This window comes from Solea solea, chromosome 10 (genome assembly GCF_958295425.1).
Source record: "Solea solea chromosome 10, fSolSol10.1, whole genome shotgun sequence".
NCBI classification, from domain to species: Eukaryota; Metazoa; Chordata; class Actinopteri; order Pleuronectiformes; family Soleidae; genus Solea; species Solea solea.
In genome coordinates this window covers 19761820-19787789 of record NC_081143.1, presented here as the reverse complement: position 1 = coordinate 19787789, position 25970 = coordinate 19761820, and the positions used below count along the sequence as shown (strand labels likewise).

General features: G+C 40.5%; 2 protein-coding genes across 9 annotated transcripts in view; one reads left to right on the top strand and one right to left on the bottom strand.

Moving 5' to 3' along the window:
• micu3a (mitochondrial calcium uptake family, member 3a) overlaps positions 1 to 15753 on the bottom strand; it is a 32753-nt gene extending 17000 nt beyond the window's left edge. For 3 of the 8 annotated variants that reach the window (XM_058641060.1, XM_058641059.1, XM_058641061.1), the window contains exons 1-7: positions 15388 to 15752; positions 11843 to 11990; positions 9953 to 9984; positions 9428 to 9506; positions 5876 to 5923; positions 3802 to 3884; positions 2420 to 2491 (exon numbers count right to left, since the gene is read on the bottom strand). In XM_058641060.1, coding sequence (XP_058497043.1) covers positions 2420 to 2491; positions 3802 to 3884; positions 5876 to 5923; positions 9428 to 9506; positions 9953 to 9984; positions 11843 to 11990; positions 15388 to 15654 — 729 coding nt within the window. In that variant the 5' untranslated portion in view covers positions 15655 to 15752. Of the gene's footprint in view, positions 1 to 158; positions 201 to 2419; positions 2492 to 3801; positions 3885 to 5875; positions 5924 to 9427; positions 9507 to 9952; positions 9985 to 11842; positions 11991 to 15387 lie in introns of all 8 variants that reach the window. The other 5 variants (XM_058641055.1, XM_058641056.1, XM_058641054.1 and 2 more) reach the window with 4 other exon arrangements.
• Positions 15754 to 21482: 5729 nt separating this feature from the next.
• Positions 21483 to 24803, top strand: LOC131467222 (fibroblast growth factor 20-like). The gene is made up of 3 exons (XM_058641004.1): positions 21483 to 22180; positions 23372 to 23475; positions 23582 to 24803. Exons 1-3 carry the CDS (start codon positions 21847 to 21849, stop codon positions 23825 to 23827), a joined length of 684 nt encoding a protein of 227 aa, XP_058496987.1. The 5' UTR covers positions 21483 to 21846; the 3' UTR covers positions 23828 to 24803.
• Positions 24804 to 25970: the final 1167 nt, after the last annotated feature.

The following is a 25970-nucleotide window of genomic DNA, read 5'->3' as shown; positions in this document are numbered from 1 at the left end:
TGAAGTACACTGGCTTGTTTCCCCCCCCCCCCCTCTGTCACATAAATACACACTGTAAACCCTGCAGGCAGAAATAAGTATTTCTGTTCAGCTCACTTTGTACAACATCTGAAGACAAGCAGAAAGGACACTGAGGGGTTATGGTTTTGAATACATACGCTGTTCATGGGAGCAACCTGATATCCATACAGCTGCATACTCTGACACACAGAGAGAGACATGAGGAAGAGAAAGAGCATGCAGCCAGTGAGGAGGAGGAGGAGTAGAGAGGAGGAGGAAGAGGAGAAAAGGTAAAAGACAAGTTAGTACATGCCAGGAAAGAGGTTGTGTTATTTCCAGCACTTCTGTGATCACACTGGAGCACAACACACACTCTCTGAATTACGACACTGCACTTCTCAGAGATCGCTGCTGTCAAAGTATGTGTGTGGTGGATTAATGGAACGTTTCTCTCCTTCTACACTGTGTGTGTGATACTTTCTTTAAATTAGATTTACTGTAACAACAACACATGGATAGATTTTCACCAAACCTTTGGAAATATTAGGTGGGGGTTCAACAAACTTTGGTCCAAGATAATAATAGAGCTAAAAATAAAATCTAAAGCCGATAATTATGGATCAAAAATGTAATTCCCAGTATTTAATAATAATATTAATATGCTCGATTCAGTGTTTCTCTATTGAAATCCACGTTTTATGGTTTCTAATGTAATTTATAAATTGAAATGATTTGTGATTTATGGTTTATGTTTAGGTTTATGTTTGTTTGTGTGTTGTTTGCTATATTTCGAATTGATTGTGAAATTGAACTATTTCTTATAATAGGCTCACAGGAGAACTTCTTTTCTATTCTCATGGAACTTTTCCCATCATTTCTTTTTGTCACATCCAGCTCTGCTGGTTGAGCTACGTCTGTTTTATTTATGGTTTTCATACGTGTTTCCTGTTGTATTTTGTGCACTTATGTCTTGTCTTGTTTCAGGTAGCTTCACTTCCTGTTCTCGTTTGTTTCCCGCCTCTAATCAGCACCTGCCCCACCCTAATGTTTTCCACCTGTGCCCAATTGTCCTGTCTGTGTTGGACTGATTTAACTCTCTTTTGGGGTTTTGCATTTGAGTCCTTCCTCCTTGACCCAGTTTCCTGACACTTTTTTTATACATGAAAATAAAGAAATACAAAATAATATCATATAATTTTGACCTATATACCTGAGACATCATTTGGTGCTGTGTGTTAGGAACAACTTAATCATTACATTACTATTAAGTCATACAATTGTGCCTTATTAAATGCATTTACCATTGCCAATACAAATATAATGCCATTGGGTGTTTTCACACAGAGGCTACATTGTCCCTCTAATGCCTGACATTGCCAGTTATAATAATAATAATAATAATAATAATAATAAAACAATAATGTGGACATGCAGTGTTGTAAAGCAAGGCGATGGCCAGTGATGCTCCTACATGTCATTCACAGTTGTGCTGAGAAAAAACACACATTGTTATGAGAGTGTATCCTGTATAACAAAAAGACAATTGAGAGAACTGTCAGTGAACATTTAAGACAGGAGAAAATAAGGTGGTGCCAACAGCAGTTTCTATACAACAGCATGCAATCACACCAAGGGTTGATCGACTTCGAATATCTGCTTACTTGGTGGATGATGTGTCACTTTCAATACATGGAAATACATACTACAAAACTATTAACTAACTAACAAAAATATTAACTAACACAGCATTCAACTTCACCGCGAGGCCACATTAAAATCATGGATGAATTTATTTTCACTGTTAACTTTTATTAACTCAATAAAACAAGGGCATTTTGCAGTTGGGCATTTTAGCAGGTAGCAACGTTACACAGACTGATGGCAGCAGCAACGACACTGAATTTTGTGTTTGCATAAATTTGAAATTCATTGTTGTTTCACTGATAAGCCTTGTTCATGCTAAAATTAGTGGGTATACCTGGGAATTATGAACCCGGGTGAACAAGCTAAAAAAGGTAAAAGTAAACCGTTTTAAGGCACTTATAAAAATGAAATGAAATGAAATGGAGGAAGATAGATATATAAATAGCTAGTACTGGCCCAAATTGTAAAAAGTAAGGTTCGCTAAAAATATTCATGGATAACAGCGATGTGAATTTGCATCACTGTCAAAAAGGAAGTGGAGCAGAAGGAAAACGAGTCAGAGGAAAAAGAAAACAACAATAGCATTGAGCACAGTGACAGTTGTACGGTTTTGTAATCCCATCAATGCTAAAGTCATTTGACCACTGGTCCCACTGGTCAAAAACACAGTTTTAAAGAGTTTTGTTGACCAGTAGGAATGGGGGGATTGCTAAAAGAATACAATTTTACATCCCATCACTTACTCACAAACACACACCTTTACCTACTGTCTTACCAACTGTGCTGACTTTTCTGCATCTCCTTTCCTTCCTCTCTTCTCATTTTTCTTGCGGAAGATCTCCTGAAGCTGTAAGGAGAGAAACAACCAGGATCTCATTGACAGTTCAAAGTCAGATCTAAAGCTCTGTTTGAAGCTTAAAATGCTCCCATACACAAACATTCAGACAGAGTTCACGGGGTCGTCCACTCGTTCAGGCTGGCCTATGATGGGATACAAGTGCTGCTCTTCTGACAAGATGACTGAGAGAGTGTTGGTTTTCCAGTTTTGGCAGTGGGAGACACTTATGTTCACAGATGTATACATATAAATCAATTCTAAATCACATGCAGTAGGAAACTGCAGCTGTGGTATCAAGCAAGGAAGTGGGGGTTCATTTATGTCATTTTCAGCCAAGGAAAGTATCAAATGCAGCTTAAAAATTTTTTTTTTTTAAATTACAGATTAAAGACAAATGTAAAATGCGGCACAAAACCACCATTGCTTAAATAAGCATTTTGTTTGCAAGAACATTTTAAAAAGTATGATTACAACAAAGAGCAACTGTGTCTTGTGTGGTTTTGTAAGCGGAATATTCCCTTCATTGGACCACATATGTCACTTGTTGGCAAAATCAGAGCCTTTTACCCAACCCTCGGTGTGAGAATTCTTTTTTTGCTCGCACACCTGTCCACTCCCGCAGGATTTTTCACCATTACCACCCACTCCCGCTGATCCACCATCATGCATGAGCCTCCACTGAGATTCTGATCACTTCCCTCCTGTGGCACTGGTTTTGATCAAAAATCTGTGTTTCCCTTCCCACGTGGAAAAATGACACATATGTAGCTCTACATGTAGGTTTTCTGCACTTTGATAACTCAAGCCACTTTTAAAAAGATGTGAACTCGTAAGTGCACACTGTTAATCTGCTTTAAACTTGGAAACATTTTAGGGAAGTGGGAAATAAAAATGTGGCTTCATTTTAACTCTCTGTTTTTCCTTTGTTAGTGTCTTCTCCCACACAGACATAAACAGACCAGATAAAAGGAATGTCAAACATCAGAGAAGCACATTATTGGTGTTTTGAGGTCAAATTAAAACCAGAGAAAGCTATTATACATGTAAGAAAAGACAAGGTCAAGTGAAGGTCAATACTCATATTTAGATAATAACAGTGACCACAGCCTATTGTGCCTGATGTAAATGTGTTTTAAATCTTAAAAAAAACCTACAAACTCACACTAATACAATTAATGCAAGATGAAGCTGCTTTTCTCTTAAATCCACCATCGGCAAACACACCAATTATCAGTGGAAGTAAACATTTTAAAGTGAACGGGATAATATTGAGATGTAAATTAATCCGAGGATGGATTTTTTTTTCGTTAGCGACTCACCACCAAGAACTCCCTCTTGTCCACCATCTGGTTGCCGTCTGCATCAAACATATTGAAAGCAATCTTGAAACCAGCGTGGGGCTCTAGAGAACAGAGAGCAGAGCACATAGGGTGAGCGTGTGCATGTGCGCGTGAGGTAAAGGTAATTTGGAATCCAGAAATAGCACAGGGGCAACATAGGATAGACGGGATAGGAGGATAGTATGTAGATTAAGGACAGTAAGTTCAACAGCTCCCTTTAGAGTGGAGTTTAAATTAACATACATTAAATTGATTCGACAGAAACGATATATAAAGCCTCATCAGTTTCCTGATTAATGAGGTCATGATTAATGGTTTCCCCTCCAACATACGGAGCTTCAGTAAACTGTGATTAAAGGCAGGGCTGAACGATTTTGAATAAATATCTAATTGCGATTATTTTGCGATGTGATTCACGATATCAGAGGGAATCATCATTTTTTTACACAATTATTCTCATTTTCATTTGAGTGGCATATTAAAAATGATGAGAGTGTGATATTTGTGCAGATCCGTGATGAACAATGATGTTCTCTTCAGTCTGTAGAACATGATGTGTACAGGTCACGGCAATGTTTAATATAAAATGGTCATTTTTGACACATTTTGGCTTTTAGAAATATTGCGCATTTCGCCGTATTGCAATTTGGATCAAATTTAGACACACAGATTGTCATGTAGTTAATCAGCCAAGTATTATTTATTCATGTTCTCACAAACGTAATGAATGCATGTTTTATAATATATAAGTGCACTACAGATCAGAGAGACAGACCAAACGTGTTGAATAAATGTTTATTTAAGTTAAATTATGATTTATTATTATTCCTTTGTTAGACTCTATGAGAAGGAGGAACAGAAACTAAAAATCGACGTATCAAACATATTATCCTCATAAATCAGCAGCTGGCTGCAATGATTTCTAAAGATCAGTGGATCTGCCATCGGCCATAGAAAGACCCACATCTGTCAAACTCTAATTGTGACTGTCATTTCTTGACAAAAGAGACAAAGATTTAAATTCCTGATTGTTGGGAAAGAAGACCAGACATAGTCAACAGTTGCGTTACAGATAAAGATATTTTAAAACACAACTGTTTGTATGGCCATATCAACAATGTCAAGAAAGCTGCTTCACGAACTACGACTTTTAGATTAATACGATTATTTCAAATCAACAGAAGTGCAATAAGCCTGAGGTGACACGACGTCTACTTCAGAAATGTTAATGCAACAGCATTTGCACTTTAACTGCCTTCACTGTTTCATCCAGATTATGTACAGAGTTATAGGGCCGGTCAGATGAATGTACCAGCCTGCAGAATCAACAAATATCAAAACAATTGTGTGGAAAAAGCAGGAGAATTATTTATCATTGTGTCTCAGCAGCTGCAGCTTAATTTGTAATTTTTCAGTTATTTATTTATTTTACTTCCTGTCAAAAAAAGAGTATTTTTTCCCAAAGTCACATTGTGCTCCATGTTTCTTTAGTTACATATGACACACACAACGATCAGCTGCTTCAAAGGTGGGATGCCAAGTGACTCCTTCTCTCTCCCCTCTGACACACTCCTTGTATGAGACACTACACTCAAATAATGTGATTTTTTTCAGACAGCCCTATTTAAAATGGAATGCAGTAATTACTCTTAAAGAGTAGGGGAAATATTTCTACTTGATGAATCTCCAATGATCAGTTTTTCCTGACATTTTCTGCCTGCATGTAAGTTTTGAAAGGTTTCAAGTTTTCAAGTGGAGCTCTTTTTTTTTTTTTCCTTTTTTGTCTTTTCTCTCTGCATCTCCCTTAATTTCTTTCGTACCCTAAGGGAAAGGGAAAATCCACCAGTTCTGCGTCATAATTGTGTCTTGTTAAGTTCTGGGTGGGCCTGGGTTTAGTTCACATCATGCACCTCGGCTCAGCTGAACTTTGTTCTTGAAAAAAAAAAAGAAATAGCATGTAGTGCATTACGGAAAAGCGAGGAAAAAGTGAAGAAGAAAGTGGAGGATGAGGTTAAGTGAAGGGAGGACGTGTGGGGAGACTGCGTGGACTCACTTGTCAGGATGCAGAGCAGAAACAGGTACTCGGTGTAGGATATGATTCCTAGTAATGACAAGCAAGACAGAGAGAGTTAAAGAAAAGGTCACACATACACACACACAATGTTTACAGATGTTCAAAGACCATGGGCCTCTTGACACTGACTCACACACACACACGCATAGTAACACACATAATCCTTCCTTTCATGAAGATAGCATCTTTAAATGTGTCTTCCTCAAGCTGAGCTGCCAACAGCCATTTGGCCACACACCGTTTTTGGTTTTCTAAAACCCCGAGTGTCCAAAGTGAAGACACTGGCGGCAATGGGTGTGAGCGTGTGTTTGGATAAGCAAGTGAAAAATGTTTCAGGAGGTGATTCTTTCTTGCCTCGGGCCCATTTAGAAATCTCTATAGCTCCGTCTCATCTCTCTCTCCCTCTTTGTCGCTTTCTGTCTGATCACTCAGATAGTTCAGGGTGACTCGCTTGAGTGTTACGGGAGACTGCTTTCCCATGTGCGTGTTTATGTGTGTGTGTGTGTGTGAACACGACACTAGGTAGAAGCAGTGTGAGCCTTGTGCTTTCCTGATGCATGACTGCTTTGTGTAGAATTGAATTCTCTTGTCTTTGTGTAGCCCGAACTGAGCAAAGACCAGGAGAGACACTCTACTCGGGTTTCTACAATACATTCTGTGTTTACAATCATTAATGTACTACTGAATATAATGGTCTCTTTAACAGCTGTTGACAGCTGCTTAAAGATCCACTTCACAATGGCTTTCACAGCAATTATGAATCGTCGGTCCTGCAAAAAAAGGCGTTCACCTCATGTCGAAGATAAAACATGAACACTTTATATAGTATATTAGATATAACATAAGAAAACAATAAGTAAAGAACATGACATGATGGGTTTACATTTAGCATGAAGCTGTCATCCACAAAGTGAATACATCCAATGTGTCTGAAGCAAGGTAGAAACACGTAACCATAACTGACAACACACACACACACACAGTCAGTAATGCTGAGGCGATGCTGCATTCCTCTGTCTGACACACAGCTCTGTCATTCTCAGAAATCTGAAGCAATTCCAAGGACTTAAACTGTCCTCGCTCATCATGGTATGAATAGGAGAGCATGTTCAAACATAAGCACACACACACACACACACTGCACTGGATAATGTGGGAGTAAGCAAAAGCTCAGAAAACACACACTCACACGTGTATCTTACAGTACGATGATGAACTTTCTTGTTTCTCAGTTCATTCCTCCATCTTTTTTCCTCTCACTACACCTCTCCCTGTTTCACCTTTTCCCCTCCATATCACTCCATCACTCTCACATCTCATTCTTTTTGTTTGCTCTACCTCCGTCATATAAAAGGAACAGAGGGGATGCATCACAGAGGGCACCATATATTTAGCATCTCTCCCTGTGTGTGTTTATGCGTGTGTAATTATCACTACAGGGACTCACTTCCGGACTGTTTAACTAGTGTGTTACACACTCCTGTAACAAATGCTTTAATTAGAGAGGGGGGGGGGGGGGGGGCTTTTCCTTGTCTCTCTTTTGTTCTTAATATTTTTGCTATTTTTCCTTAGTATGTAATGTGGAGAGGAGAAGAGAGGAGAGGAGAAGAGGAGAAGAGGAGAGGAGAGGAGAAGAGAGAAGAGGTTTATTTTTAGTTTTTTCAGCCGGTTGTTTGGCCAACCTCGGATTAGAGCCACCTACAGCGACACACACACACACAAGCTCACAGGCACTGTTTAGTCACACATCAGTAGGTAAAGGTTCCACATACTCTTAAGAAAATTTACTGAAATCCTGTTATAATCTGACTGTTGCTTATTTACTCTGATAACAGCCGAACAGTGTGTTTAAGAGTCTTTAAGTGTGTAAGTGGATCAGAGTGTTTAAGGTGCCTTTGAACTACTAGTTAAGTTAGGGTAAGATTTGGCGTTAAGCAATTTCGTTGAAATGGTAAAGATCAAGGATTATATTGTTTATTAGTTTAGTTGACAGGCACCATGTAGAGAACCAGGTCTATACCAGAGTTAGCTGAATAGCTCATTTGCATCTGCGGTCCATTGTGCCATTGTGTGTATATTGTGTATGTGTGTGTGTTTTATGGCATTTATGACATAAATACTGACCAGTAGTCCTCTTAGAGACCAAAACAGGGTCCTAATGAAGCACAATCTCATTTATGAGGAACCGGTTAGGTTTAGGGCTAAGATTTTAATTGTGGTTAGGTTGAAGTTAGGGTTAGGCTTTAACTGGTTAAAGTTAAGGTTAGTAATAGACCTTTATTTAGGGTTAGGGTCGAAATAAGAGTCCAAAGGGGAAAAAAAAGCTGTGCAACCCTGTGTATGTGTTCCTGAATGTGTAGCTTTGTGAGGACTAAAGAAACGTATAAACCATAGGGAGTGAGGACATTTTGGGGAAGTGAGGACATTTTGGCTGGTCCTTACACCTTAAAAGGCTTTTTCAGGGTTAAGACCTGGTTGTAGGGTTAGGATTAGAATTGGGTTTAGGTTAAGGGTTAGGATTAGAATTGGGTTTAGGTTAAGGGTTAGGCATTTAGTTAAAGTCAGAGTATGGGGTGAGGAAATGAATTATGTAGCATCCCTGTCTGAATAACAGTCTGGCTCCTTTACTGACTGTTCAGAATGCTTTATTGAAAATTTAATTCACTGCAAACAAACATTACCCTTTCAAAATAAAAGCATGGCTTTGGCACAGATGACCACAATAAAAGTGAGACAAAATGTAGGTCATCTCACACACAGGTCAAGACTTGGTTTTAGGGTAAGGGTAAGAATTGGGTTTAGGTTGGGTTTAGGTTTAGGTTAAGGGTTAATGGCCCTTCATGGCCTTTCCCCTTTCTGAGCTGCTACACCATCACACACCTTCCAGCTCTCTCAGGTCAGCTGATCAGCTGCTCCTGACTGTCTAAAAAACAAACTCAAGCTCAGAGGGGACCATGCATTTGCTGTTGTGGCCCCGAAACAGTGGAATGATCTGCCACTGCATGTCACACAGGCCTCTTCCCTGCCTGTTTTTAAATCTCTTCTTAAAACTCACCTCTTTTCATTGGCTTTTGACACTATTTAAGTTGTTGATGTTATTTCCATTTAAGTCTGTTTTTGGTTTTACTTATTTTATTTGATCTGTTTTTATTACGTTATTATTCTTATCCACATTTTTGTATGTCTTTTTATTTATTTTAGTTGTTTTAGATCCATTTTATCACCTCTTTTGAGCTATTATGCCTTTTATTTATTCTGTGTTTTATTTATTCTTCTGTACAGCACTTTGGTTGACTGTGGTTATTTTAAAGTGCTTTACAAATAAAGTTGGACTGGATTGGAAGGGATAGGCTTAGACATTTAGTTTGGATGGTTAAGGATAGGGTAAGAAGCTACGCAATGCATTATGTCTATGATGTGTCCTCACTAAGATATGAAAACAAGTTTGTGTGTGTGTGTATGTGTGTGAGAGAGAGAGAGAGAGAGAGAGAGAGAGAGAGAAAGAGAGAGAGAGTGTGTACTTTCTCTGACCTCGATCTCTCGTATTGCGGAACAGTTTGGATGATCCTCTCCATACTGGTGGAGTGTCTGACAGGATCTTCTCCAGCTCCTGACACACATACAGAAGCACACACAAAATCACACACAGGTTCAGAAGTAGATACACTGAAAATCAGGAAAATGTTCACCTCCTAACATCAACTGTTCATGTAGACAGACACACGACAGAAAATAGGGCAGCATGCCATAGGTGCCGGGCAAACAAAACACATTTATCTTTAAGTGGTAGTTACTTAAAATAGGATTTCTGTGAACACGTGTGAAAAGAGACATCCAAAGAACATATTTTTGAATACAGCAACATTTCTTACACACTGACAGAAAATGATCTACAAAGCATGCGTTACTACTCTTACAAAGTGATAAAAACAAAAATGATAGCAACATTTGGAGTCACACAGTTTGGAGTACAAAGTCTGCGGCAGATGTGACATGCACCAGATGCCTGCAACATGGAGGAGCAGAAGAAAGAAACATTAGGAGTGTGTCTCCTACCTGTTTGGTCAAGGACCTCCAGGGCCTCTTGTCTGCCACGGAACAAGACAAAAGAGGATAGAAGAAGAAGAAGAGAAAGAGGAGAAGAGTTTGGGTGGGCTCGGTCAGATAGCATCTGTATGATCTAGAAATGGGTCTTAATGTGCCGGGTACAGTCACAACACACACGCACACCGACACACAGACACACTCACTATTTATAAAGTGTCATCATCACAGGCCATTTATACTGTCTAAAGTACCCCTTGCTTGTCTTTGTAGAATGTGGAATGTCCCTGTAAAAGCATGCACTATTTTTGCTCCGTTTTATACAACAAAGTTCATCTAATTCAACTTCAAAGGGGGCATTAGAGGATTGCGCTTCAGAGAGAGAGCGTATGTGTGGCTGTATCGTGTGTCAGCGAGCCACACGAGATGTAAACACACACATACAGGTGCACAGTTTGCACGCAGTACAATCACAAGCCTTCTGAGGGATGGGATGATAGCCTTTTTGGATGGATGTTTGAGATAACCTCAACCTGTGAGGACATTTTTAAACCAGCTTGTGTGTGTGTGTGTGTGTGTGAGAGAGAGAGAGATACTAACATTCACCGCAGACTAAACAATGGCAGTAAAGCCATCTGCTTTGAGGCTGGCTGGCAAGGACTAATCTGTTACGACTGGCAGTAGGTTGACAGTAACAGCAAAGACCTGCTTAAAACCAAGATTTTAACTACTTTTAAAACTTGCTTTCAGTCGAGAAGATCTATTATACTTCTCCCCCGACTGGAAAATCATATTCAGATCAGAGAAGGAGATTAATAAACTCCAACACAGCCACTTCTCAAAGGTACATGTTAAGACGGAAGAAATTATCAGTCAACAAATGTGGAAAAGAAAAGTATACAGTAGATGTTCAGTTATTGGTATTCTGGCAGTCTCATCTTTAGTTGGTCTTAAAGGAATACACTGTATGTCAAATTGAAATTGCTTTAAACATTGATTGAAAAGGATAATATAGTTAACAATCTAGATATTTTCTACCTCGGGTTTAAGCTGTTGTAGAACTCAGTAAATTGTTTACATGAGTGCGATTCAATTACAAACTCACATGGGCCACATTTCCAAACCAAGACATTTAGCTGAGCCAGACACTTTCTGCAGCCAGTAAGCAGCAGATGATTTAAACCAGCACAAATATAGAAATTGAAAAAGCGTTTATACATTTTTTTCCCCCATTAAATTTGGTCTCATCTGACACATCAGACCACATCAGGCACATCGAAAAGTGCACAAAATAAACAATAAAGGAATGATGCCTGAACAGAATCTGAGAGAGGTCATTCTGTCCTCCCCACACTTCAAACTGAATAAGAACTTAAAAAAAGTGCATAGTATTAGCTGTAACAATAGTTTCTCTTTGAAATAAGATGAATATGTGTCATATGTGACCCCAGACACATCTCAATTTAACAGAAAACAGAAGAACTATCACTGCTGTTACAACTCGAGTGCTGCATTCACGGTCAGTTCTACTGTAAGAATTTACATAGGAATCTTTCAGGGACAATGAAATGTGCCAAATGTGGCCTATTTGAATAGGCTGGGTTTCTACAGCAACTCTAGCAGTAACACTTTACTGTACTGTAATAACATAGTGTAGCATTCATCTTATAATAGGAAGTAAATCATAGCATTATGCTATATTGAAGTAATAACATCTTATTCATAATGTAATTTCAAGTATGGTCATCATTTTGTGGTAAAAAGGAGAACATATTACAGTGATATTGTTTAAGGTAAGGCAAAGATTAATTAATCAGGAACAGAACATCATTTCAAGGTTTTGTGAGAGTTTCTGACATTTTATGGACCAAGAAAATAAATTCTCGATTCTGTGATACGTACTCCGTGGTTCACTCATGGTGACAGACTCGATGAAGTTCTGCGGCGTCATGTACAGCTGGCCGTCGTACTCCACAGAGCTGAACATGCGGAAGCGATGCTCATGGGACGACATGTACACGTCTCCATCCTCAAAGTCAAATGGACGTGACTGCAGAGACAGAGAGAGAGAGAGAGAGAGAGAGAGAAAAACAGAAAGAGAGAGAGAGGCCATGAGCAGAAGGCAAAGCCTGCATATTTTGCTTCTGGAACAGTGATGCACTTGACTTGACAGCCAGAGGATTTCATTTAAGTGATGTGAGCTTTTCCAGCTGTGACAGCTTTTCGTCTGCGATGACAGCGCACTGTGCCACTCATGCAGTCAGCTCAAATTGAAACAGTGTGTGCCTCTTCACTGCTTTTGAGCCTCCATAATGAGGAGATCCATCCATTCTTTGCACCAACTCTTTCCATTTAGCTCTGTGAGATTATAAATAGAGTCAGTACCTCTGGCACAGTGCAATAACAGGAGGAAACAGACACACACACAGACACACACACACACACACACACACACAAACACCACACTCTCTACTTGATTAGCATCTCCGAATCCAGGGCTCCGACTTGATTAGCTGCAGTGTAAGAGAACTGCAACACCGACAGATTGTGCAGCATGAAGCTGTGCAATTAGCAGAAAGGTTTCCAAATTTAAATCTGTTTAGCTGCAGGGCCCAGCACTCTGAGGTTCCTCCTGAGCTCAGCGAACAGGCTAATGAGCACACAGATTCATTCATAAAGCTTTGATGCTGTTTTCACCAAAGGGGACTTTTGTACGCATGAACAGGAGATGAGTGTGAGGCTTCATAAGAATGCACCGTAATCAAGTGTAAGAGCCGAGACACCCACGGCTTTGACTCACGCTAATGAATGAAGTTTACAGAGTTCTGTAAACGCAACTTGGTTCGCACGCCGTGCTGCACTACATGGTGTAAAAGAAAAAAAAAAGTCATTGTAAGTGAATGTAGCAAGGTTTTCAAACTTATTGAATGGATTAAGCCTATGATGACTAAGCTTCTTCTTATGAATACTCAACAGCAAGGATGAACAACACACAGAGGAGATTTAAACATTAAACTGGTATCATTTCTTCCAATGCATCACAGATATAATGTAAAAACAGATTGTGAGGGGATCTATTATGCACATTAGAGAAGCCAAATTATTTAAAATACTGCTACAGGTGCTTTTGTGAACTGCTGAATGGTCCGTTACTGACTTTTAGTATATTTTACTTGTTTTTTGTGAGTGTCTGTTATGTGAAACCACTCAAACTGCATCACCATGTTCTTGTGTAGTTGTGATGATGTCTTGTAGCTACAGCAGACACTGTGCCTGTTGCCTGATCTTGTTCTCTTTGGCAGCACAGCAGATGCTCCAGGTGTTTTCCCCTCCGGCAGCCCCATATTCACAATTCACAGCTGCACCTCTTTCATCCATCCTCTGGGTTTTTCACAGCTACACTCAAACTAACCCTAACCAAAGTTAAAGTGTAGCCTGGATTGACCTGTGCACATATCAACAAGCTTGTGAATCTGACCCGTCACACACAGAATATTTACCACAATAAAACAGGTGCCTGGTTTTGATTATAGACAGGTAGAGTGAGCTGTTTCGGTTGTCTAAATGTGGTAAGCCCATACTGTCCGTACTGGCACTTGATTTTCTGGAGTTCCTGGCATGGCTCCATCTATCAGAGTTTTACTGTGAACAACTGTTAATCTTGGATAAGGGATCTTATTTATTTTCCTTGGCTGAGATTTGTGTGCTCTGAGTGATTTCTCTGGTGTCCTCCATCAGTGAAGTTGTGTTTTCAGCGTCATTTGTCTGTTTGTCTGTGAGCAGCATGACCGAAAAAGGACAGATTTTGATGAAGTTTTCTGGGTATGACCCTAAAAAGAAATTACGAAATTGTGATGGTAATCCAGACATGAATCCAGATTCACAGTACATTTTTAAACATTTTAACCTGCACAGTAGGGGAGTACTGTAGTACTGACTGTAGGTCAGCTTCTTTCAGTCTAGACATTTTTAATCAAATTTCACACTGAAGTGTTAACAATACATTTAACTGAAACCTGGCTCCTGAGGTTTGCTTTCTTTGAGTGTTTTCTCTAGTTTTAAAATGGGCCGTTCTACACAAGCACTTTTACTTTTGTTATTTTAAAGGTACAGTGTGTAAAATTCGGCAAAATTTATTGTTAACGTTGCATGTTGCGGCTAAATATCCCTCACCTTGCCCTTCTCCTCCCAGTGCGTTGGAGAATCTATGTAGTCTTCATTTAAATTTGACTTTTTGCCGCTATATCCGAGGTAATTTACTCTCTTCTGTCGTGAAATTGACATATTTTTCATATTCATGTCACAGCTGATGTAGATGGTCTTCATTGAGCAAATTAAATAAACATATATAAAATAATAGCTGTAGAAGGCGCCAGCATCATAGTCAAGGAGGGAGCGGCTTATTTAGCCTATTGTTGTCGTCATTAGACATATTCGGCAGATCCTGGTGTGTTGGCCGATATCCGATAATACCTTTTAAAGCCAGTATCTGCCTATGCCGATCATATCCTTAATTAAAACTCAAAAGATGTTTTGTTTGTCCATTGTGGGCTTCTGTAAAAACAGCCACTGTAGAGTAACTCTTGAAATATAACTATAAATGAATTAATTCTGGGGCAATTAAAGAACAACCAATCCATACAATCAGGTGACTACATTACAATTAAAGCTAATTATTTTATTTTCAATTTCTTCAAATGAAAATAATTTCACCTAGATTTTACACATTAGACCTTCACGTTCATTAGCTGTTGTTACTTTATAGTCCAGTAAACAGTTAAAAGCATAACTTTTACTTGTACCTTTTACATCATACATAACCAAACTCTGTCAGATCATCAGTGTGTAAACAAATGTCCCTTCAGTACATATATATATCATATATATACTATACATACTGCAATTCATTCTCTTCCAGTACATACTGTATTATATGTCCACAACTTTTGAGATACGTGATTTAAATGTTTACATTATACATATATGTGTATATATACATATATCTATATATATATATTTCTGAGGCAACTAAAACCTCTGAGTACTTTGTTTACCACTGCAGTAGCTCCCTGCTACACACACACACACACACACACACACTTGTTGTGATTTCAGCACCAGCTGGTGCGGAGAGCGCCGTCGCTGCATCTGCGCGCGCACACGTTCCACGCAGTCAAAACAGTGAGCAAACAGTTTCCACTGGGCGAGTGAATGACACAGTTTGTCCACAGAAAGAGGAAAACATGTCAACTGTGTGAATAGAGGCGGGCCTGTGCTGGCTGAGCCCGAGAGTTAGTTCACTGTCAGTGGATGGAAACGTCAGGAAATACTGCGCGCTCTCCTCCCTTTCTCACAGTGTTTGTCGTATTTACCTCCAGCTGCTGTATGTCAGCAGTGAAGACAACACGTTTTATTCTGACGACGAGTGTAAAGAGTCCTCCTCCTACCTTGTCTTTGGCCTCGACGGTCGGGATGGACGGCAGTAAATCGTTGATGCTGTGCCTCTCCATCCTCATCCTCCTGCCTCTGCTGCTACACATATCGCTGTACAGGTAAAGAGCCACGGCGCCTCCGGTTGCGAGACACATCCCGACAGCCACGCGACCCCGCGTCCTCCCTGCACGGACCGTGTGACCGGCGACCAGCTCGTTTCTCGCCCCCGACCAGAGGTTGAGTTTCCCGGCCAGCGCTGCCACTCTGCGGAAAGCGGCCATCGCTGCTGCTGCTGCTGTTGAATGGAACTTTGCGGGCAGCTCTGAATTATCGCGTTTCCCCCGGGTTTATCGCGAGATGTGCTGGCGTTCAACGATATGCTGCTGAGGATGAGGGCAAAGTCCCAAACAGAAGAGAGGACTCGATGCTTTACGGAGTAAGGGATATGTGGTCAAAAGACACAATTTTGTGACGTCATTCATGAACAAACTGACATCAAGTTAAAGTAAAACTGATGATACATCACTTTAAATAAAAAGTACTAACCCGTTTTAATGGAGATCATAGCTTTCATCGTTGTAAAGTCCAATTATAAACAAAGAAAAAGGAATTCTATACATCATATTTTATATATGATATTATATATGATTATATATGTCATATTGTTCTATCTATCTATCATCCATCCATCCATCCATCCATCCATCCATCATAGAAAATACATATAGGCCTGTCAAAATTGTGCAAACACTAGACCTTTTGTAATTACAGATGGGACAATACCACTTTTTTGTATCTAATACCAATATCACAAACTCGAGTATCGACCGATACCAATATCAGTGTGATACAGTCATTAGAGACCATTTATGAACGTATGAAGGTGTTAACAACACATTAGTGCTGCGTCATTTCAAAGACACAGAAATATTGTTCTCCCAAAAAGAAGAAATAAACAGCCCAAACATGACTCAGCTACATATCAGCGTGCATAGTGAAGCATGCAATACATAGTAATATTGTCAAAGATTGACATGAACATGACATGAAGGGCTGTTTTATGTCAATTGTATATATTTTTTTCAATCTCAACGTTGTCGTTTTTTGGAAATGAAGCATGTATCTCAGATCCATCTATTTTTTGGATGAAGTGGCCCTTTAAGATTCACTATGGTTTTTTTTTCATGCAGACACTGAAGGTCACAGAAGAAAAAGCAAAGGTGTAAAATAATCAAAAACAATGACTGTTGAGGTTAATGTCGCCCAGTGTCACACTGTCCTGACACAAACTGAACAGAGCACCATTGAAGATATCAGTCAGACCTGAGTTTCCCATTCCACAAAATGTCTGGTGTGGGGAAAAAAAGGGTTTCATATTTATAAGTGATCACATTTGTATGAAAAATTGAAATCCAAGCAAGTCAAATCGAGTCCCTGCTTTAAATCAAGTCAAGTCGTGTGAATATAGAAGATGAAGATGATTTCCCAGATATGCCACATTTAAATATGCTTAAAAAGAAAAAGACACTCACTTTGAACTAGTTTTATCTGTGACAGAGTGCTTCATGGTCCCATACAACTGAATTGTTATAAACATAAAACACATAAAACAATATATGTATATGTATACATATTTATCTATACATATATATAATTGACATCAATAAAATAAAAATAAATAAAAATACACAGCCTAAAATGTAAAGAATATTGACGTTAAACCATGGAAATGCCTTATTTGCAATATTAGTCTGCACGTTCCAAGACATTAACTAGTTAGATTAGATTAAAATAGCAGCCGACTGACTTCCTGTTTTACCTTCCTTTGTGGGACTTGAAGTGTCGAATGGAATGTCACATCATGGTGTTGGTGTCACTCGGTTGCCAGGTTTGTACACAAGGCCAAAAAAGCAGACACCCAATGTTTCCCTGCGTTTAAAAAAAGCAAAAAAAAAAAAAAAAAAAAAATTGTAACGTTAACTCCTCAATATTTGAAATAAAAATGTAAATATTCCATAAGTCAAGTAATTTCGAGTCATTTTACTCGAGTCTAAGTCCAGTCTTTGACCAGCAAGCAAGTCTCAGGTCCTCAAATTTGCGACTTAAGGACTTTACTCGAGTGAAGTCACGTGACTCGAGTCCCCCACCTCATGGTATTAACGGCTGAAAATAAACGTTATGGAGTAAATAGTGTCACGTGAGGTCAGGTGGAAGTAAGGAGTGCCATGAAATGGTTTACCACCACAGACATGTTGCTCTGACACACGTGTACAAAATCACATTTGAAAAAGCTTTAAACTGAACATGAAAGCTGCCTCAGTTTCCATGACAGAGATTAACAGTGACCAACAATATCAATCTGTAGCAATCTTCACTTTTCATTGAGGGGTCAGCATGTTATCACATTTCCAGTGGGAAGTGTGGGATCAAAGCGGCGAGAGGGAAGCAGGTATCAAACGAATATCAAAGATGAACTCTTCATTTAAGTCTTTGCGTGTAGGACTAATGTTCACCTGATGGGGCTTTTCTTAGGACTTTGATGCCGGGAGAATAAAGGAGAGGAGTCTCACAGATGGGGTGTGTCACCTGTTCACACATGAAGCACAGTGTGGATCACTCTAACCATGTAAGCTCCATTTAGCCAAAAGTTGAAAACAGATCAAACAATGACTATCAAAACCACCGTTTAAAGGGTCAATGTGACTATTAAACCCTTTAATAGGGTTATTTTGATTCATGTGTTCTTTATTTAATGAGTTGACTAATCATAATCATAATCATGTTGTAATGGTTGAATTAAAAAATACAACTAATGTGGAATGTGCACAATCTTTGGAAGTGATATTAATTTAACTGCTGCATAGAAACCATATAAACAGATCTCTAAGTTCAAATACCTGCATTTAACCTTCACAGTTTGTTTAATGAGAGACAAAAGGGGGTTAGAAAATGAAATATATTTATAATTTGACATGGAGCTTCTGAATCCTGCTTTCAAGGACTCATGGAGTTTCCCAAACCTTGGTTTGGAAACCACTTTCATAATAACCCTGAGGCTACTTTTCATCTATTCATTTATTCCATTACCCAGGCATTCGATTAGGTTGCAATTTCTTTGTGTGTGTGTGTGTGTGTGTGTGTGTGTGTGGGTGCAGGGTGGAGGTGTAACCCTGGGGGCCTCCCTCCTAATTCTCCTCCTCCAAGACGACTGCCATGCTGGCTGCATGGTTGGCTTCACTCTCTGTCCCAAGCCATACAGTCAGAGCAGCATTAACCCAGAAAATGTGATCTGTAAAGTAAACCATGTGACCAGAGGAGCTCAATGAGCTCTGTGTGAGTGGAAATGTGCCGTTGTAGTTGACGTCTTCATTGTGGCCATGTTGTGGCTGCAGATCGATATCCAATACATCAGGACCTGATCAGGCCACAGGCGATTCAAGATCGATCCTGTCTCCTTTAAAAAAAAAAAAAAAAAAAAAAGTTCAATTTTTTTTTGTTCTGGTCATAAATACTAATGAACCGAGGGAGAGGGGGAGAGGGAGCCACGCCAATAAAAGCCAGGGTCTTACGTCGTACACGTGCTCTTATTACATTTACGCACAACCTAACAGTAAATAGTAGAATAAAAATGTTACACAACAGTAAAGTATGAGCCTGCATCTTTATATCATGATGCACAAATCCACATTAGTTAAAAAATAAATGAGTTAAAAAAAAAATGACCAGCGTGTTCAGCCACATGAGCGGTCGCACACGGACACAAACACCTCTGCACCTTCGACTCATTTATCAACGCTACTCCCAAGGGAGGGGACAGCTGTGCGCGCGCGTGTGCGTAAGAGCGCGAGTCTGTGCGGTTGCCAAAATCAATGCCATACATATATATATATATATATATATATATATATATATATATATATATATATATAGTCCAGGCCACATGGCCATGCGCCTCTTTACACCAAACTAGTCTCAATCAGCCATAAAAGCTGCAGTTTGATCCCTCTGACAATAAACCTGTGCTCAGTGAGTGTAGTGCTTTAAAGGTGCAATATGTAACATGTGTATGTTTGTTTGCTTCAAATTATAAACTTGTTTTTTTTGTATAGCCTTAGAATAAGACTTTTTTTAGGGCTGTTATCTTGTGTTCTACAGCAGCCTGAAGGAGAAGCTTATGGGAAAGGAAATGAAAAGGAAGGAAATCATCTTTACTGTCATTATACAACCGAAATTGTACAACGGTAAGATGGAGGGTTGATCAGAACCGCTGCGACTGAGCGTGCCGCCACAAGGGACCAACCTGACTGAATGTGCCGAACATTCTAACATGTTTTTTGATGGTGGGAGGAAACTGGAGAGCCCGGAGGAAACCCACGCAGACACGGGGAGAACATGCAAAGTCCACACAGAATCAATTATATTTTAGTTATAGTATAGTTTATAGTTTCATAGTTCCCATATTGTGTATTTATAAATGGATGGAGTTTTCCATCTTGAATAGTGAAGCCCATGCATGAAGTAGCAGTTAGCCACCAGGGAGTGACTCCGCTGGTTGCACAAATTTAAATGTAACTTAATTTATAATGTCAGTAAACATTTTCCTGCGGAGATGGACCGGGTTTTCTTCAATAGAACATGTGTAAATTAGAAAACAGACAACAAAGTATGGCACATAGAAGTGGACACAAGGTGATTGACAGCAACATACTGCCTGGTTGCAGGTGAAATCCTTGAATTTTTCTGTTTTCACAAACTCACATGGATTCACATGGATTCACACATTTAGTTATTTTTGCAACCAAAAAAGTATGTCCAGTGTTCATACACAGCTCTCATGTGCTTTTTAAGTTTTGAGAGTGGCTCACCATTAGATGTCACTGATCCCAACACACTGCAGGGACATTGATACGCAGTTACTGGGACAGATTGATGATCAATGAAAAGACATGAATATGCATATTAAAGGAATTGTTTACACGATGAGTTGAGTAATGTTCTTTTTTTTCTTCTTCTATCTGAAGTTCTTCAAGTGTCAAGTGTCGGGGGTATTTTCTTTTCCAAGCCTGCAGTTCAAACAGGTGTATTCCCATATTGCCCCGATTCTCTTACAAGATCCCCGCACTTTGAAGCCTCTGCGTCTTTGATTCATCTTTTAAGACCACAATTAAGGATCCTGCGCTGTTCAAAGCCGCGTGGAAAAGATCAATGAAGGGATTGACAGTCAAGTGATGTCGTTTGCACAGGTGTGTGTGTGTGTGTGTGTGTGTGTGTGTGAATCAGTGTGGTGCGACTGTGCAGTATGTGTGTGTGTGTGCCGTAAACGTGCGGCTGCGTTACATAAAACGGCCAATAAATCAGCCGAGTGCGAAAATTACGCAAATGGGGGCTTTCCTCTCTCTGCTGCCACACCTGAGTCATTTCGAAATGGGGGCGTGTGTGAGGCTGTAAAGCGTTTAAGGTAATAATGACAATATCACTTTCATGCCGTGTGACACCCCTCCCTCTCTCTCCCCTTTTCTCCACACGCCGCACACACACAAGTTGCTGCAGAGTTGCGCGGTCCCATTGCGGCACACGCAAACATTTCAACTGGCAGGTGTCCAACAGTGCTCAAGTGCCAGTAATACGCAAAATGACACTGCGCCTGTGGATGCAGTTGTGCAGCTGGAGGGGAAAGAAGCATGTCAGGCTAATTTTTATCTGTAGTTTTTAATTTCCTCGTGTGCAGAAACACTGGAACATCAAAGGTGATGCAGGACAGGGAGGAAGACGAGCTCAGGGATGAAGGGGCTCCGTTTCAAACGGGAGCAGAAATGAGCCGTAAAGGGAGGAAGGGGATCCGGGGGCATGATTTGCATGAGGAGGCAACTTAAGGTGAATCTCTATAAGGATAGAGCTGATTTATTGGGATGCGATGGGCTCACTGCTGCTGCTGCTGCAAGCTGAGAGAGCAGAGGGAGGCTACCGCAGAAATAAAAAAGCTGAAGGGAATAGAGAGAGAGAGGGAGAGAGAGAGAGAGAGAGAGAGAGAGAGAGAAAGAGAGAGAGAGAGAAGAGGAAAACCCTCCTGATGTGCACTGGAGCAAATGGGAGTATCCCGTGGTGGAGGGGAGAGATAGGGAGCGGACAGAGGACAGGAGAGAGGGATAAATAGAAGGGAGGAGAAGGAGGAGGAGAAGGAACACGAGCAGCCACAGATGAGGATTCCTGCGTTCACCAAGCGCGCGGGAGTTTGATTTCAGGTAGCTGGCGTTTTAATTAAAGCTGCTGCTGCTGCTGCTGACTGCGCCAAATAACGCGCAACGATTCTAATTTTGATTGAGGATTTTTCTGCGCATGTCTGCGCGTCCAACTTTTCCTCTTCTTCCTCCAGCGCTTGCTCGCACTGAGGCTCTTATCTGCTCATCACTTGGACCCGGGCTCGGATCTCTTACAGTGTAGCGCAAACCGGATAACCGGGTGTCTCCTCTGTGATGGGGGCAGCGGGCGAGGTTGGGAGTTTCGGATTTCTGGACAGCTTTGGACCCGCGGGTGGCGCTCCGGCTCCCGTTGGCTCTCATTTCGTTCTCACCCCAGCCGGGGCGGTGGACTACAACTCGGTGAACGGACTGATGATGATGGGGGGACACGGGCATCAGCAGCAGGAGCACGTCGTGTCCGCAGAGAGGCTGTCCCGCAGCCTGGCGGACCTCAGCCACCTGAAGGGGATTCTGAGGCGGCGGCAGCTCTACTGCAGGACCGGCTTTCACCTGGAGATCCGTCCCGATGGCACCGTGCAGGGCACCAGGAAGGACCACAGCAGATTTGGTAAAAAACAGTATTTATTATTACTAGTAGTATAGAAATACTACCACTAGCAGCAGCAGCAGCAGTGTAGTAGTAGTAATGATAATTTATTGGACGATACACTGACGCACGCGCGCGCGCACACACACACACACACACACACACACACAGGTTTGCACAGCTATTCTTTTAAGGACACTGCATTCACTTCCATTCATTTGGACAGCCTTACTAAAGCGTTATCTCATACATTAACCATAACCAGTTAAGACCTAACCCTTACTTCAACATCACCACAGGACACATCTTAATCCTAACTTTAACCAGAGGATGAGGTTCTGCCTCATATAGGACCAGGTTTTGGTCCCAATGAGAACCTCTGGTCCTGAAGAAGCTAGTGTTTGTAGCAGAAAAGGTTCTAAAAATGATAACACAGAAAAAGAGATGAAATTTAGATATTTTGATATGTCTTGATGCTATTTGCTGTATTTTACAGAAAGATATTCTTTTTAATGAGAAATAACATAAAAGTATGTAATTGTATCGCTGCACCACCTTCTGAAGCACTTATTTTAAAGAATCCTGGAATAACATCACAGGTTGCATTAATCACATGTGATGAGAGGAGCTGCTGCATTAATATGACACAACTACAGTAGATGTAAGAGTGCATACAGTGACACACACAATTTTTCTCATCACAAATGAGCTGACCAGGTGGAACAATATTTGCACATTTCCACCACATTTTCCCCCTTTAAGATTAGATTGAAAGCTTTTCTCGTCTTCCACAAGCTTATCTTCAGCTATCAACATTAACAGCTGCAACTCGCGGCAGATCAAAAGTAAGACCTCTTAGAAAATGTCTGTGCTGCGAGCCTTTAGCACTTCTGGCACTTGATTTATTCCACTTTCAAGACTTGGATGTAACTTGCCAGAGGCCATTCCAGACACACAGACGTGCCTGTCAGAGTCAGCTGCTGTGGACACACTGTAGAACATGTATTTTACTTTCCTGTATAGCGAGGGTAGGTACATTTCAGTCTCACATACTGTACATCTGCACGATGTAGGATCCTGTTCGTGTAGCTGTCATGTAGTGTTTGAAAAATGAAGTCTAAAGTCGTATGTTTTCAGACGTGTCACAGAGGGCTGATGATTATTGTTTGAAGTGTCTGCCAGTGAATATAACGTGATGTAATGCGTACACAGGTATTCTGGAGTTCATCAGTCTCGCTGTCGGACTGGTCAGTATCAGAGGGGTGGACAGTGGACTTTACCTCGCCATGAACAGCAGGGGAGAACTGTATGGATCGGTAAGCAAACATCCATATTCAGTCTATATCAATTTTTATTTCAACATATCTCAAGTTGAGCCCGCTGTCAACCATAATCCTCACATTTCCTCTTTTTATCCTACAGGAGAAGCTGTCAGCAGAATGTGTTTTTAGGGAGCAGTTTGAAGAAAACTGGTACAATACCTACTCTTCCAACATCTACCGGCATGGAGAGAAAGGCCCATTTTACTTTGTTGCTCTGAACAAAGACGGGACTTCACGGGACGGGACAAGGTCAAGGCGACATCAGCGGTTCACTCACTTCCTACCTAGGCCTGTAGACCCGGATAGAGTACCAGAGCTGTACAGGGACTTACTGGGCCAGAGTTGAGAGTGATGGGAAGTCATAATTTGACCTGACCTGGTCTGAGCTAAAAAAAAAAAAAAGGCAAGCCAAGTGCACCCAATCCTGGGCTGTTCTTGAGGAAAATGGGAGATCTTGTTGATCTAAACAGAATTAGATCATAAATAGTACACCAACTCCACACTCCTCACTGGAGTGGAAGAAGGAACCAGACTGTGTTTGACTGATGGTGGAGTTTGACCGAACAGCACCAAGGCTCTTCTGTGGAAGTTGTGAAACCTCTATGAAAGAACCATTTTTTTGGCCTGTGGAGTGGCTCTGGTGACCAAACAGATACATTACGGATTTCCTACGCGTTACCACTAATGAAATCCAACTAGCTGCTTTTCCAAACTGCATGTTAAAGGGGACATAAGTGTGGAACTCCTAGTTGAGATTAACAACTGGCTGCTAATATGTTTGTTTTATTTTACTGCTGTGGCTGGTGAATCTTACCATTTTCAGTAGGGCTTGTGATGTTATTATACACTATGTGGCTGCTATGTTAACAATTTGTTTTAATGTCTAATTCACGATACAGAGTGGCTGGTTTACACTTAAAGGTAGTTTCATGCACTGGAGATCAGCCATGTTTGTTTTGGGATCAGGCTGACTGACGTGATGTTTTGGACTGTCTTCAAAAACTGCTCTGAAGACAGAGAGTGCTCAGAAAATGTGACTTTTTTGACAAAGAGCCTGGAGAATAAGAGAAGAAGAGGACCAGTGGCATTTTAAAAGGATTTCCTTTGTGGTGGAACTCATTCTGGATCCCAGTGAAGGAAGTCTGTTGTTCTCCCACATGACCACATGGAACTGACACAGACACTTTTGTTGACAGATTTTATTCTTATTTATAAGGTTTTGTTACCTAGGACAAACAGTATATTTATTTCATATATTTATTTATTTTTGAGAATATATTTTTACAGGTATGAGATAAAATAAAATAAAAAATCCCAAACAAGCCATGAGAGGGTTTTGTTTTCTGTTGCACCATGACACCACATATTGTTCTTTTGGTATGAATTATCACTGTGTGCACGACTTAAAACTGTACAGTGATGAAGAAATACCTTCTCTGTTAAAACTTCTTCCTCTTTTTTAGTGTTTTACAGCAGCTGGAATACATAATGTTACATTACTGCCTCAATCCTATTGCTTATCATGTCCTTATTGCTCCTTGTTGTTACCATATTCTCATGTTTCGGTAAAAACAGCATAGTTTACTTTTCCTGCCGTGTGCCAGTTTGGTTAATTTGACCATGGTTATTAAAAGAAAAAGGAGAAAAAAGGTAAAATTCTTCATCCTTCGTCTTTTGTGTGGAGCCTACATCCCTAACCACTATGCTGGTGATTTGTATTGTACTTCAGTAAAGACAGAAACAGCATTTGCCTGAGTCAAAGCAACGCAGTGATTACATATTTAATAAGACCCCACCAGAGCCACAACAGACGCTCTAAAACTGTTGCATGAAGGCACCACATACATTTATATCCACACATGTGGCAAAAACCACCATACACAGCACAAACCTGCTCATCTCAGACTGTCCATATCCTGTCCTTGAGAAATGTGGAACTGGATTGTTGTACCTGCCCATAAACAGTGAGACAGTGTCTTCAATAATGCCACTGGCTCACATCCCAACAGTCACTGATGGACTGAAGCAATAGGCACTAGTACTACACTAGTACAACCTCACACATTCTCAAGACTTTTCTGTTGGGTTTGCAGATGCAGAGGACAACATGCAGCGACACCAAGCAACAGAATATGAGCTTCTGTATCTCCCACAAGGAATCTATTCCCAGCTACCATATACTGTATACACATAAAAACATGGTATGGCATTTCCACACTATAAACCATCTGTAAAATAGGGGAAGACTCATCCTGCACTTGTAGATGTCTACAATCTTACATTCGATGTCAATGGTTTCTCCATTTTTCACCTCCCTCATAACCACAACTTGTCTTCCGCTGTCTGATTCACCAGGTAAAGAAAACTTTCGGGTGTAGGTGAGAAGTCCTTGACTTAAGAGAGCAGGCTGTTGCCATGACTTTCCATGTTGAGCGGCTGCTGTCAAGTGTGCCACAGGATTGTAATGCACACTCAGCACTACTGGCTAT